This window comes from Populus nigra, chromosome 16, assembly GCF_951802175.1.
Source record: "Populus nigra chromosome 16, ddPopNigr1.1, whole genome shotgun sequence".
NCBI lineage: Eukaryota > Viridiplantae > Streptophyta > Magnoliopsida > Malpighiales > Salicaceae > Populus > Populus nigra.
The window spans coordinates 3,618,262-3,633,861 of NC_084867.1; the positions used below are offsets into that span (position 1 = coordinate 3,618,262).

Consider the following 15,600-nt stretch of genomic DNA (forward strand, 5'->3'; position numbering starts at 1 on the left):
ATTAGATCAAGGATGAGTAATGATACATGTGCAGCCCCTTTTTGGTTGTACGGTCCCAGGAACAACCAGCCTCTTCCTCCTCCTCCAGCTCCGCTGCTATTCTAGTTTAATTTTGTTTTTTAAACACATTAAATTTGTAATGAATATTTGGATGAATATTATTTAACATTAGTTTTATATTTTTAATGTTTAATACAATTTTATTTGTTTGTTAAGCTTTTTTACTATTAATAAATAATTTTTTTAAATATTTTAAATACATACCAACGGCTTTCCAGATGGAAACCGGTTGTCGGTATTTTACCAAGAGTTGCCAAACAATTACCACCCATGCCACAATTACCGACACATATATTCCGTCGGTGATTACCATTATAATTACTGACGGATATATCTGTTGGTATTTGACAGAGTTCTGAAATATTTACTGCCATGCCACAATCACCGATGGATATTCCGTCTGTGATTACCATTGAAAATATAGACAAAATGATTTCGTCGATACTTTTCTCACGGGAAATATTTTTTGCCACGCTTCGCTATCTGTAAGACTGTCAGTGGTTGGTTTTTTATTTTGTTTTTTTATTTCTGACAGAATCAGTGATGAAATGGGGAATTATCGACGATCAGTATTCCGACAGACAGATTCCATTGATGAGGCTGTCGGGAAAAATGTTACCGACGGATTTCGTGCCTTACACCAACGGAATTAAGCCGTTTGTAAAACTGCTTAATGGTGTAGTGAAATCATTTAAAAAACAACTATTACAACACTTCTAAACAACCCTTTAAAACACCAGTCACCTTCTAAATCGCGATCAACTCCATATTCTCTTCTCCTTTCTAGCACCCAACTTGCATCAACACCAATCTTTTAGGAAACTACAACTAAAAAATACGGGACTAGTCCACTCCTGGCTTGATTCGAACTCACACCAAAAAATACGGCACTACCCTAACTTCAGATCTTTATTAAGAATCCAATTAGTGTGCTAAGTGACAAGGGAGTAAGAAAGAAATTTCTTAGAAAATAATAGTCATAGTGTTGGGTTTGATGCTGATGGTGATCTTCGTTGCCATAGAAAAGTTAAGCCCATCGAACAAATTTGTGGTGGAATTTCAATTAAGCTCTGCTAGAAATGTCGTTGGGCGACTGCACTATTCACCTATCGCAGCATCAGAAAATCCTGTCCTTGTATCGAATTGATATAACTAAGTTTTAAAATATTAGAGAATCGCAAACTTTCTACCTGTGTATATATCTCCTGGGTGCGTGAATGTTTTTTGTAACTTGTGCTGGCTGTTGTGCTCTAGTTCATAGACCATCTAGGAGTGGCAGCAATGGAGGGTGCGCGCAAACATTATGGTATTTTGCTAGCATCACTAGCTATAATCGCCGCGGCGTTACCGTGTTGTTCTTCACAAACAACTAGAAGGTTTCAATTTAATGTAAGCCATACACATATCTTAGAGATATTAAACCTCTCTTAGGAGCCTTTTCAACCAATATATATATATATATATATATATATATATATATATATATATATATATATATAGACACACACACACGCAAATTTAATACAAATTTGTGTACGTTTTCAGGTTGAGTGGAAGAAGGTGACACGTTTGTGCACAAAGAAGCAGCTTCTAATGGTGAACGGGCTGTATCCAGGCCCAACCATAGCTGTTCATGAAGGTGATAACTTTATTTTGAAGTATTTTCAACAAATTAAATATATACATTGAAAAAACATAATTTTTTTTTTGGAAACATAAAGTATATATACTAATAGGTTTCAAATCCCACATTGAAAAAACATAACTTTTTTCTTGTGAACATAGAGTATATATACTAATGAGTTTTTAATCTCACATTAAAAAAATACTATGTTATCATTTTAAGTTGAAATATTTAAATCAAAAGATTTTTTTATCTCACATTAAAAAAACATAACTTTTTTCTTGGGAATATAAAGTATATATATTGATGGGTTTTAAATCCTACATTTGAAAAAAAAAACCAGGTCTCGCTTGGATCTCACCCTGGTCGCCCGAGTCACAGGTTGACCCACTGGGTCGACCGGGTTTGGTTGGGTTGTTGCACTGGTCAGTCTTTTGACAAACTTGGACGGGTCCAGCCCCTGGATCGGCCCGTCGGCCCAGTCCGGTTTGATAACTATGATGATATGACACATTGAAACATCAGATTTGGCGACAAAAGGATAAAACTAGATAAATTTTGTATACGCATTCACAAAAATAACAAAATATCAAAACCATTCGAAGATAACATAGGAGCAAGGCCCCAAACATCACTAAAAACAAGTTCAAGAGGAGCAAACATTTTATGACCTGTAGGCCCTAAAGGCAAACGAGGTGATTTTCCTAATAGACATCCTTAACATTGAAAATTTAAATGACAAGAAATACAAACAACCTTTTTATTTGATGCTAAGAGATTCAGAACACGAGACTTTGGTCATTAAACATTTTTTTTTAATTTTGTCTTTGTATATTGTGTTGAATGGGGATTTACCTTGATTATTTTTTTGAGTTTACTTTTTAAAAGGTTTTCTAATACCCTGTTTGTTTTTGCGTTTCAAAAGCACTTATGAAAAAATCTGATTTTTTTTATTCAAATTAATATGTTTTTGATGTTTTTAGATCATTTTGATGCGCTTATATAAAAAATAAATTTTAAAATATAAAAAAAATTATTTTGATGCTTTTCTGAGTAAAAAACACTTTAAAAAGCAACCGCAACCATTCCCAAATAGGCCCTTGTAAATGAAAATCTCGATATTGGGTTAATGCTTGATTTCAAATGAAAAAAAAAATAGTTTTGTTGCTTGAAAAACAAATTGGGGACCAAAATTAACGATGAGAGAGATTCAACTTTTTTTTTCTTTCAATATTGTTTAAAGGGCATTTCTCTAACATTTTTTGCCTTAAAATTTTGGCCAAATTCAATTCTGGTCCCTTAGTTTGATATTATTTTGTTTTGGTACAAAACATCATTTTGTTCATATTTTAGTCCCTAGGTTTGAGAGATCCGAGAGAAAATCACTTTTAAACATATAAGAAGAGAGAAAGTCATTGGTTCTCTACACCATAACAACAAAAAATGGTTGATATTAGTGTCAACGAGTTTCATTTGATGAGTTAAATTTTATTTAGTGTTTTTAACCAATAATATCGCTTGGAAATTTAGATTGGGGCATGTGAATTCTTTTTCATTTCGAGTTGATTTTTGGTTTTTTAATAGATTAAAGGTTGTTTTGAGGTTATATATAGGTTTGTTGAGGTTTATAGGTTATTTTTGTAGGTGGTTTTAGAAGAGAAATATATTTATTAAGGCACCAAAAAATGGAGCCTAAATTTCCTTCCACCTTAAATGGCTAAAGGAGAATTAGAAGATAATGTGTCACATGTTATTTTTTTTAAAATAAAACAAAAGGAGGTGGATTATATCATAAAGAAAAAAGAGGCATTACATATGGGCTAGGCCTTTTTTGTGGGCTAAACATGCAGGCCCACCTAAGGCCACACAATTTACTTTTTTTGTTGTTAGTTTTTTTTTTCTAGATTTTTTAATTAAAAACCATTAAAATATATTAATTAAAAATATTTAAATATTTATTTTTATCAAATTAGATTAAATTTTCACTTTGTTATTTTGACTTAGATTATAGCCTTTTTTATATATATATTGGTCAGTGCTCTTTTTTTACGGTCTTTCATAGTGTTTTATTTATTTATTTATTTGACCACTATATAGTTTTTTTTAATATTTTTGATTAAATAGCATCTTTTCTCATATTATAACATTAGAAATCACTTTTTTTGTACAACCTTTCATTAGTTTTTTTTAATTTATTTGACCGCTAAAATTTCTTTGGATATTCTTTGATTAAATCGACTTTGATTTCATTTTATAACGTTCATTTTTATAACATTAGTAAACACTTTTTTTTGTGTAGCCTTTCACGATGAGTATTTTTTCTTAAATTTTATTGGGTTGAATTTTATTATAGTATAATCAAATAAAAAATATATTCCAAAAAGATTAGCAACGAATCCTGGAAAGTTGAAATAGGTTCGATATGAGTGACACAATGAAAACCTATCCCAAGGCATCAATACTATTAGAATAAAAACCCCTACCTGACGAATACTAATTTGTGAACGAGAAGTATAAGATGATACCATAAAACCACTTAATCTTTGATAAATCAATTTAGTTTTTAAGAGAACTAAAGAATGCAAGAACCTTTCTCACATAAGTTGAATAAATTCGGAAGCAATAATATTATCAATTATAAATAAAAAAAAGTGTCTTACATTAAGTTTTTATACTCCAAACAAAAATAACCTAATAGATCTATCCTAGTGAATTGATTTACACCCACTTACAAAATTGATTCAAAATAGATGATTAAACCTGAAATTCTAAAGAAACTATTAAGCCCAAACAAGTCTTGTGCTATAGCTGAAAACCAAACATAAGTTAATTTCAAATAAGCTTTGAGTTGTAGCTAAAACAAATAGGGCCAACTAAGCCTATAAAATAACAAACGTAATGTTTAAAAACGTAAACATACTAAGACAAAAACCAAAGTTGCCGTGACTTTGGTGTTGGGGTGGTTTTCAAGTTAACTCGTTGTGTTGGGTCAGTTTTGACACCACTATTAAAGAGTTTTCCACAACGATGTACATCCAGTTTATTGTTCTGATTTTTTTTAATGCATTGATATCAAAATTATTATAATTTATTAAAAAAAAACATATATTCAGGCAAAAAAAGAGTTAAGTGAAAGATAGAGCATGGTGCTAAAAATAAAAAGAGATTTAAATTAAAGAGAAGTCTTTCTTTAATATCATAAAACCAGATGATAGGAAACATTGAACCCAAAACAACCTCTTTAGTCAATTCAGTCCTTGGACTTGCAATGAACTTGATCAACACCTCAATTAGATTCGTTAATGTCATAAACTAATATGCATCATCCAGGTTTTGGGTTTGATTAGTTAACTCGAGTCGATCAACATGGCTCTGTCTTATTATATAAAAGGAAAGGGTTCTAATTACACCATTTTGAAAATTTTTAATCCTTGATATAAATCTAGGTTTTAACCGGGTTATATTTGAACCTGTTAGGTCGACTAAATCACATCAGATCGAGTCCCTCTTGTTTCAATTTAAAACCTAGGCCAAGCATGAGGTTAGGTTGGGGTGGTCTCTAAGTTTACTCGTTGTGTTGGGCCAGTTTTAACACTATGATCAAAGAGTATTTCACGACAATGCGCATCCGGTTTATTGTTTTGATATTTTCTAAATACATTCATTTCAAAATTATTATAATTTATCCAAAAAAAATATATTCAGGTATAAAAAAAGTTAAGTGAAAGATAAAGCATATTTCTAAAATAAAAAGAGTTTTAATTAAAGAGATGTCTCTCCTCCTTTTATTTCAAATCTTCCAAATTTTTCACGGGTAAGATAAAATAAATCATGTTATATTATTTTTTGTGTTAATATTTTTTTCCCGACTAAATCACGGTTCAATTAGCTAGTTAGTACTAATTAAATTACAGTTTATTTATAGTTTTTTTTATTTACATTCAAATGAGAGCATAGCTATTTAATTTCAAAGCCCTTTTAGAAATCTTTCAAGATGAAGATGACATCTACACCATGATTTCTTTTTTAACAGGTAACGATATGGAATTATGGACGCCATATTGAGACAAAGCAAAAGGAAGAAGAGCTCTTCGAAAGACAGCATATAAGAATTTACCCCTGAACAATAGAAATTGATGGAAAAGCCAAAGATATTTGACTGGTTCCAGCTGATATTTTGTTTGGTTTTTAGTTTTAAAAATATTTTTTAAAAATATTAAATTTTTTATTTTAAATAATGTTTTTTTTATAGTTGTAGATTGTTTTGATATATTGATGATAAAAATAATTTTTAAAAAATAAAAAATATATTATTTTAATATATTTTCAAGTAAAAAAACACTTTAAAAAATAATCATTATCACACTCTCAATATCAATCAAAATGGTATTGTACTTTAATATAGCTTGTTTTAATCACAAGAGTATCTATTGTGCTTTTGTAAGAATATGCTCAGTTACCAATAGTAGCCACTAATCATCCCCATCCCAAGCCCTGAAACCACCGTAGAAACCAGCTCCATTTCAGCAGCTTTCAAAAGTCATTTTTGGATCCAAAACAATTTTTTTTGTTTATTTTGTATAATTTGTAGCATGTTATTATTGAATTTTATGTGTGTTGCAAAACACCTGAAGTGATATGGTTTGCGTGTGGCAACCCTCAAGAAATAAAGTCGCCATGAATTTATTTTTAATTAGTATGATAATGTTCAGGATGATGAGTTGCAAGAGGTGTAATGATATTCAAGAATTTTTTCTTATATATATATATATATATATATATATATATATATATATATATATATATATATATAACGGCATTCAATTATTCATCTGACTATCATATTACATTCACGGCATGTCACAAAATCGACTTTGAGCTAGCGGCATTTTCTTAAAAGTCATAGTATAAAAATCCTATTGTAGTATATTCACGATAACAGTCAACAATTGTTATTGACTTTAGTGATGATTATAGCATTACTGATATTGGATCTATCGGTGTGTAATGGCGTTAGCTACCTTGAGTGATTTCGACATAGACTATTTCTATTTGTTTTTATGATATAAAAATATTTTCTCTTATCCTTTCTAGCCCCCAACTTACATCAACACCAACCTTGACAAACCAAAAATACTGGACTAGTCCACTCCTGGCTTGATTCCAACTCACATCAACCCACCCGCCCGAACTTCAGATCTTTATTAAGAATCCAGTTAGTGTGCTAAGTGACAAGGGAGTAGGAATGAAATTAAGAAAATAATAGTCATAGTGTTGGGTTTGATGCTGATGGTGATCTTCGTTGCCATAGAAAAGTTAAGCCCATCGAACAAATTTGTGGTGGAATTTCAATTAAGCTCTGCTAGAAATGTCGTTGGGCGACTGCACTATTCACCTACCGCAGCATCAGAAAATCCTGTCCTTGTATCGAATTGATATAACTAAGTTTTAAAATATTAGAGAATCGCAAACTTTCTACCTGTGTATATATCTCCTGGGTGCGTGAATGTTTTTTGTAACTTGTGCTGGCTGTTGTGCTCTAGTTCATAGACCATCTAGGAGTGGCAGCAATGGAGGGTGCGCGCAAACATTATGGTATTTTGCTAGCATCACTAGCTATAATCGCCGCGGCGTTACCGTGTTGTTCTTCACAAACAACTAGAAGGTTTCAATTTAATGTAAGCCATACACATATCTTAGAGATATTAAACCTCTCTTAGGAGCCTTTTCAACCAATATATATATATATATACATAGACACACACACACACGCAAATTTAATACAAATTTGTGTACGTTTTCAGGTTGAGTGGAAGAAGGTGACACGTTTGTGCACAACGAAGCAGCTTCTAATGGTGAACGGGCTGTATCCAGGCCCAACCATAGCTGTTCATGAAGGTGATAACGTTGAGATTAAGGTCAAAAATCGGATTGCTCAGAATACTACCCTTCATTGGTGAGTTTGGATACATCCTAGTCTAATTCATATTTTCCAATATCCGTATGCTGTCATGTTGTCATCATTTTGGCAACTATTTTTTAACTATATGCTAAGAGTGGCACTGTATGCTGTCATGTTGTCATCATTTTGGCTGCAGCAGATGCTTCTCTCATTGAAAAACAACGTCTGTTTGAAAGGATGGTAATTTTTATTTTTGAATTTTTTTAAAAAGTAGATATACCTTGAAAAAATATTAAATTAATTTTTTAAAATGTTTTTATTTTATTTTAATATATTAACATAAAAAAATGAAAAACAAATGTTATTTTGAAGTATTTTCAACAAAATATACCATAATACCAATTACACACAAAAAGTAATAACCCAAAAGAACCTTGCAGCTTTGGTGCATAGGGAAAGGTATCAAGTTCAAACCCTAAAATGATATATTAAATTATTGAACCGAACTATAGGGTAAGTGATGGATTTGGGTGGTTGTCTTAATGAATCATTCTCAAGTAAAAAAAAAAAAAAAAACTGTTATTGTTCATATCATCACCAGCATCGTCGTTATTACAAGAAAATAGGAATAGTTTGTGATGTTTAAACGGTAAAACTAAGATTAACAATACCAACTGAAGTTGAGATCTTGTAATAAATTATAAGGGTAAAAAGGAGTGTTTATTTGAAAAACATATGTGCACATGCGGAATAAACTAATCACTAAACGAAAGTTGGGTTAATGCAAGGAATCTTTCTATCGACTAGCTAGTTGGTTCAGAAATCTTGTTGGCCTTCATGTCTTCCTCTCCCTTGATTTTTATTATCCAATGCAATTTAAAAATTAAAATTCTTATACAAAATTTTAAGATATCATTTATATTAATTTTTAACATTTTTTTTAAATGAAAATTTTTTAAACTTAAAACTTATACAGATTCATAACACTTTATACTTAATTTTTATCAAATAAATAAAAAATATAAGATTCAAACTCTTGATTGTTTGATCATCAAAACTTTGATATTATATTAAAGAATCCATTCAACCTAGAACTTTAAGTTATTAGATGAAATCTCAATAAAATTTAAATTATTATATAATACAAAGAACAAAAACTTTCATCCTTATGACTGAAAAAGCGGAGACGTATATCTCTATGGTATGCATAGTTATTAAACCTGGTCTGGGGGTTAACCCGGCCAAGGGACGGGGTTCCGGGTTTCATAGGTCAACCCGGATCAACCCAGAATTTTTTTTTTAAAAATTAAAGTTTTAATATTTTATATGAAAAAACTAAGAAAAAAATCCATGTAAATATAGGCTATACATATTGTAAATAATAAAGTTTAAAAGAATATTTTAAAAAGTTTTTTTATCCTACATCAAAAAGATATCATGTTAAGCTTTTAAGTTGAAGTATTTAAACCAAAAAGTTTTTTATCTCACATTGAAAAAACATAACTTTTTTCTTGGGAACATAAAGTATATATACTAATGGGTTTCAAATTCCACGTTGAAAAAACATAGCTTTTTTCTTGTTAATATAGAGTATATATACTGATAGGTTTCAAATCCCACATTAAAAAGATACTATGTTATCATTTTAAGTTAAAGTATTTAAATCAAAAGATTTTTTTATCTCACATTAAAAAAACATAATTTTTTTCTTGGAAACATAAAGCATATATATTGATGGGTTGACCCACTGGGTCAACAGGGTTTGGTCGGATTGTTGCACTGGTCGGTCTTTTAACAAATTTGAATTGGTTCAACCCCTGGATCGACCTGCCGGACCAGTTTAGTTTAATAACTATGATGGTATGACAACTGGCATTTTCTTTAGCAACACATGTATTGGAGTTTATCTGACACGTTTGACAAGCTAGTTCATGTTTGTGTTCGAAATTTGAACGTAACAGGCATGGTGTAAGGCAGCTAAGAACAGGATGGGCTGATGGACCAGCTTACGTTACCCAATGCCCCATTAGAGGAGGCCAGTCCTACACCTACAAGTTCACTGTTACTGGCCAAAGAGGGACACTACTATGGCATGCTCACTATGCTTGGCAAAGAGCATCTGTTTACGGTGCTTTCATCATCTACCCTCGCATCCCATATCCATTCTCACACCCAATTCAAGCTGAAATCCCCATCATTTTTGGTAATAATTAAATGTTTACTCTTTTCAAAGAAGATAGAGAGACACAGACGAGTGTCTAATATTGTTAGTTAATTCTTGACGTGTTTTATGTGTAATAAAATGCAGGAGAATGGTGGAATGGGGATCCAGATGAAGTTGAAAACAGAATGATGTTAACAGGAGCAGGGCCAGACAGTTCCAATGCCTACACCATAAATGGATTCCCAGGACCTCTCTATCCTTGCTGTAACCAAGGTAATTGTAAGACCACTGTCTCTCTTTACATTTCTTAGCACTACAAAAAATGAAGATGACCTGAAATGGTTAATTTGCTAATTTTATTTTGCAGATACTTTTATTCAGACGGTGGAATATGGCAAGACCTATTTGCTTAGGATCATCAATGCAGCTCTAACAAATGAGCTCTTCTTTGCAATAGCGAAACATACGTTGACCGTAGTGGAGGTTGATGCAGTCTACACTAAACCCTTCGCAACCACTTCCATTATGATTGCTCCTGGACAAACCACTACTGTTTTAATGACTGCAAACCAGGTTCCAGACTTCACAGGCATGTTTGTCATGGCAGCAAGGCCTTATCTTACCTCTGTGTTCCCCTCCAACAACTCCACCACAATCGGCTTCTTGAGGTACAAAAATGCAAGGACCTGGAAAGGAAAATCCCCAGTTGATCCGAGCAGCCTTAAACTTCACAACCTTCCAGCAATGGAAGACACTGCATTTGCCACAAAATTTTCGGACAAGATTAAAAGTCTTGCATCTCCTCAGTACCCATGTAATGTGCCTAAAACAATTGATAAACGAGTGATAACAACTATAAGTCTTAACCTTCAAGACTGTCCAGAAAACAAAACCTGCTTGGGCTTAAAGGGCAAGAGTTTCTTTGCTTCAATGAACAACCAATCATTCGTTCGCCCTTCCATCTCAATATTGGAAAGCTATTACAAGAACCTCACCACCAGTAGTTTCTCCTCTGATTTCCCACAAAAACCACCAAATAATTTTGATTATACTGGTGGGGATCCATTGACTCAAAACATGAACACGAAATTCGGTACGAAACTTTTAGGACTGCCTTATGGCACAAACATAGAAATTGTGTTGCAAGACACAAGTTTTCTTAATTTGGAGAACCATCCAATTCATGTCCATGGTCACAACTTCTTCATTGTTGGGAGTGGATTTGGAAACTTCAACGAAGCCAAGGATCCGAAAAGATACAATCTTGTCGATCCTCCAGAAAGGAATACAGTGGCAGTTCCAAGTGGGGGATGGGCTGCTATTAGGATCAAGGCAGATAATCCAGGAGTTTGGTTCGTACATTGTCACCTTGAGGAACATACTTCATGGGGTCTAGCAACTGGCTTTATTGTCCACAATGGTCAGGGACCATCTCAAAGCTTGCTTCCCCCCCCTCACGATCTCCCCTCCTGCTAATTAATCGTCTTCTTAAGCTACTAGTCAATGCCTCGCTGCATTTAATGTACTTGATTACTTTTACATGTTTTTTTCCTTAAATTTTTAAGGGTGCATCAAATAGTTTTGTATGATACATATAGTTGAAATAAGGTTTGTGATAATTAAGTAGTTTACATAATCATGTAATCACCTCTGTTATTTACTTGATTAAGGTAATACATGTGTTACGGTATAGCATACTATACATGATAAGTCAATACATCAATAATACAATATTTTCTATTCTACAATACATTCCATAATACTCCTCTTCAAGCTGAAGGTGGGTGATCCACATGAAGCTTAGAATGTATAAGAGAAAAAATAAAGTGAGAGAGTGGCTTTATAAGGACATCTGCTAATTGATCTTTAGAGGAGATTAAGCGAATTTGAATCTCCCTTTTAGCCATTCGATCACAAACAAAGTGATAATTAACTTTAACATGTTTTGTTCGAGCATGAAAAATCAGGTTAGTAGACAGATAAGTAGCACCCAAATTATCGTACTAGATAATAGTAACAGAACTAGGAAAAAAGCACAAATTTGATAGAAGATAACGGAGCCAAAGAACCTCAGCAGTACCATCAGCCAAAGCCTTATACTTTGCTTCAGTGGAGGAACGAGCAACAGTGCATTGCTTCCTAGATTTCCATAAAATAGGGGTTGCATCAAGAAAGACAATATATCCACTAGTAGATTTTCAATCATCAATACTCCCTGCCCAATCAGCATCAGTAAAGCCATGAAGTGAGGAAGAGGAGCCATGAGTAAGGTGGAGGCCAAAAGAGGACGTACCTTTCAAGTAACGTAGGATGCGTTTAACAACAGCTTAATAGGTCTCAGTAGGAGCATGCATAAACTGACAGATCCTATTTACAGCATAACAGATGTCTGGTTTAGTAAACGTGAGATGCTGAAGAGCACCAACAATTTATCGAAAGTGAGTGGGATCTGAAAATAACATATTAGACTGCAGGGCAACCTTGGAGACAAAGGCTGGTGTATCAATAGATTTACATAATGACATACAACATGACAGAGAATATCAAGAACATACTTGTGCTGACTCAACATGAGTCCTATACTAATAGGAGTGACCTCAACCCCTAAAAAATAATGGGCATTACCCAAATCACGAAGCTTAAATTCTGAACTTAGTAAACTAATCAGACATTGAATCAATGCAGAGTTGTTACCAGTAAGTAAGATGTCATCAGTATAGACAAGTAGATAACAAATATCATGATTCATTGTCAAAACAAATAGAGAGGTATCAACCTTGGAAGCCCGAAAACCAATAGCCAGAAGAAAGTCACTCAGACGTATGTTCCAAACCCGCGGAGCTTGTTTTAGACTATACAGAGACTTATGAAGATGACAGACATGATGCGGCAGAGCAGAGTCTACAAAACCTGTGGGCTGTGCCATGTAAACAACCTCACTAAGTGAGCCATTGAGGAAGGCATTGTGGACATCAAGTTGCCGAACATGTCATCCTTTAGAGACGACATAGTGAGAACTAACCGAATAGTAGTTGTTTCAAAAACAAAACTGAAGGTTTCTAAGTAATCAATGCCTTCCTGTTGAGTGAACCCTCGGGCAACCAAGCGAGCTTTGTAGCGATCAATAGCACCATCAGCTCAGCGTTTAATTTTATACACCCACCGACAACCAACCACATTCATTGAGGGATCAAATGGTACCACGGACCAAGTACCATTGGCATGTAAAGATGTAATTTTAGAGTTCATAGCAATATGCTAGCATATAAAATGGTCATCCTCCTTAAAATTAAGAGGCTCGAGAGTGGGATGAGACATTACCCGTGGGATTGAAGTCTGTGATGAGGAAACAAAGACCAAAGTGGTGTTGATTGTCCTGTCTAGGACGCAACACCATGTGTTGCTGGAGAAGTAGGGGACCTGACAGGGGATGTCTGCCGTGGAAGAGAGTACCTGAAAAGATCAACACAGAGTTCCAGACCTGATGGAGACTGAGTAGACTATCTGAGTGGAAAGACAGAGTTGAATGGTTGTAGTGAAGAGACAACAGCTAGGAGAGAAGCAAACACAGATAATGCCAGTGTTGCAGACCCTGTACTTGTATAATGATTAAAAGATATAAAGGCAGATGGTGGTTAGGGGTTAAAGGGTGTGGGTGGTGTGGTTGAAAAAAATGGTGAAAGAGGGGAGGTGAGTGACAGTGGTAAGTGGATGGGTATGGCTAGTCGATGCAAGAATATTGGCAGACTCTAGAAACGAAAAGGATTATTCATGAAATTAGACACGACGAGAGATGTAGATATGATTAGACGATAAATCGAGATAACGATATCTTAGATGAGATAAACTATAGCCTAAGAACACACATAAAGTGGAGAGATAGTCTAACTTATTAGCATTTTAAGGTCGAAGAAAGGAAAAATATAGGCACCTGAAAGTACATAAGTAGGCATAATTAGGCGCCTGACGAAACAGACATTCAAAAAGAGATTTGTTGCACAAAATAGGAGTTAGCATATGATTAATGAGGTAAACAGAGGATCCAAAAGCATAGGTCCAAAATTTTAAAGGTGCCTTACAATGACCAAGAAGAGTAAGACCAGTTTCGACAATATGATGATGACAACGTTCAATAGTACCATTATGTTCATGTGTATATGGGCATATTAATCGATGATGAATACCAATGGTTTTTAAAAAAATGAATTTAGTTTAAGATATTCACCACCCTAATCAGTTTGAAAAAAATTGATTTTATGAGAGAACTGTTGTTCAACTAGGACTTAAGATTGATGAAACAAATTGAAAACATCAGATTTGACAACAAAAGGATAAAACTAGATAAATTTTGTATACGCATTCACAAAAATAACAAAATATCAAAACCATTCGAAGATAACATAGGATTAGGGCCCCAAAGATCACTAAAAACAAGTTCAAGAGGAGCAGACATTTTATGACCTGTAGGCCCTAAAGGTAGACGAAGTGATTTTCCTAATAGACACGTTTAACATTGAAAATTTAAATGACAAGAAATACAAATGACCTTTTTATTTGATGTTAAGAGATTCAGAACACGAGAGCTTGGGTGACTAAGTTGACGATGTCAAACATTAGCAGAAGTGGATAGAAAAGCTTGGGGCATACATGTGGCAAAGGACTAAAAAAGGATATAGAGGTCATCTTTACTCTGACCGAAAAGAAGAACTGCTTTGGTTATGAGATCCTTGACATAGAAAAAAAAGGATTGAAACTAAAAAAAGACAATTTTCTCGATAAAATTGTTGAACAAATAAGAGTTTTTTTTTTAATTTGCGGAATATGTAGGATATTAGACAAAGTAAAGGTTCATTTTGGAGTATGCAAAATATTATGAGTTGTATTAGATATAATAAGTCCCTTACCATCACCAACATATAATTGATCATTATTCAGATAAGGTTTTGCATGAGTCATATCAGTGATGTTTGGAGTAACATGTTGATTCGCATGTGTTAGGAAAACAAGTGATAGAATTTGCTGCTGAAGCATCACTAAAGGAGAAGTTTGTCAAAGCTTGATTTCCATGATGCACAAGTTGAGAATAGTATTGTGCAGAGTGTCCAAAGATGTTGCAAAGTTGACATCTAATCTGTTGTGGCCACTGGTTCTGCCCTGCTAGCTTTTGCTGCTGCCAGTTGTTATCATAATTACGGGTATTCTACCAAAAAGAGCCCCCACTATTTCCATGGTAAGACTGACCATTATATTGGTTGTAGTCACTGCGAGAATGTCCCCTCCAGCCTCTTTTTCCCTTGCCCTGATGAGAAGAAGAGTTTCTGCGATGAAACAGCAAATGTACATTGTGCAGCATAGGCAGAGAGAGGCTGTGAAGGTATGGGCAGCAGCGATGCAATAGTCGGAATGGATTAAAGAGAGCTCCTGTGTAAAAACTCGTGTATAGACAGGTGACTATGGAGCTCAGAGTACACAAAAGACTCAATTTTAGTCGACGTACTTGTAACCAAAGCTTCAAATTCACCACGAAGGCCCCGAAAAACATAGAGGTTGAAATCAATGAGGGAGATTGGTCTGTCTGCTGTGGATAGTTTGTCAAATAATCCCTTAGCTTTCTGCAGGTAGAGAGTGACAATATCATCATCTTGATGAAGGTCCTGAAGAGAGCCATGCAATTGCATAATCCTAGAGTTAGATAGAGAAGCAAGAGCATGTTCTAAGGTACCCCAAACACTAGCTGAAGTTGGGCAGTCCACTAAAAGGGGAAGAACATCAATGGAGAGGGATGACAGTAGAGCACTGAGGATGAGTTGGTCCTGTTGTTTCCATGTTAGAAACGCTTGGGAAGGACCA

At 34.0% G+C, this 15,600-nt stretch overlaps 1 protein-coding gene across 1 annotated transcript; it reads left to right on the plus strand.

Moving 5' to 3' along the window:
- The first annotated feature begins 7,069 nt into the window (after positions 1-7,069).
- Positions 7,070-11,442, plus strand: LOC133675621 (laccase-1-like). The gene is made up of 5 exons (XM_062097052.1): positions 7,070-7,362; positions 7,489-7,640; positions 9,548-9,789; positions 9,895-10,023; positions 10,118-11,442. The coding sequence occupies exons 1-5, from the start codon at positions 7,255-7,257 to the stop codon at positions 11,224-11,226; spliced, it is 1,740 nt and encodes a 579-aa protein (XP_061953036.1). The 5' UTR covers positions 7,070-7,254; the 3' UTR covers positions 11,227-11,442.
- Positions 11,443-15,600: the final 4,158 nt, after the last annotated feature.

Excerpts from the sequence above, each read along its gene's own strand:
- LOC133675621 (XM_062097052.1), top strand. The coding sequence starts at position 7,255 with ATGGAGGGTGCGCGCAAACATTATGGTATTTTGCTAGCATCACTAGCT. Across the intron at positions 7,641-9,547 it reads CAGAATACTACCCTTCATTG|GCATGGTGTAAGGCAGCTAA; the intron begins GTGAGTTTGGAT and ends TGAACGTAACAG. Across the intron at positions 9,790-9,894 it reads TGAAATCCCCATCATTTTTG|GAGAATGGTGGAATGGGGAT; the intron begins GTAATAATTAAA and ends AATAAAATGCAG.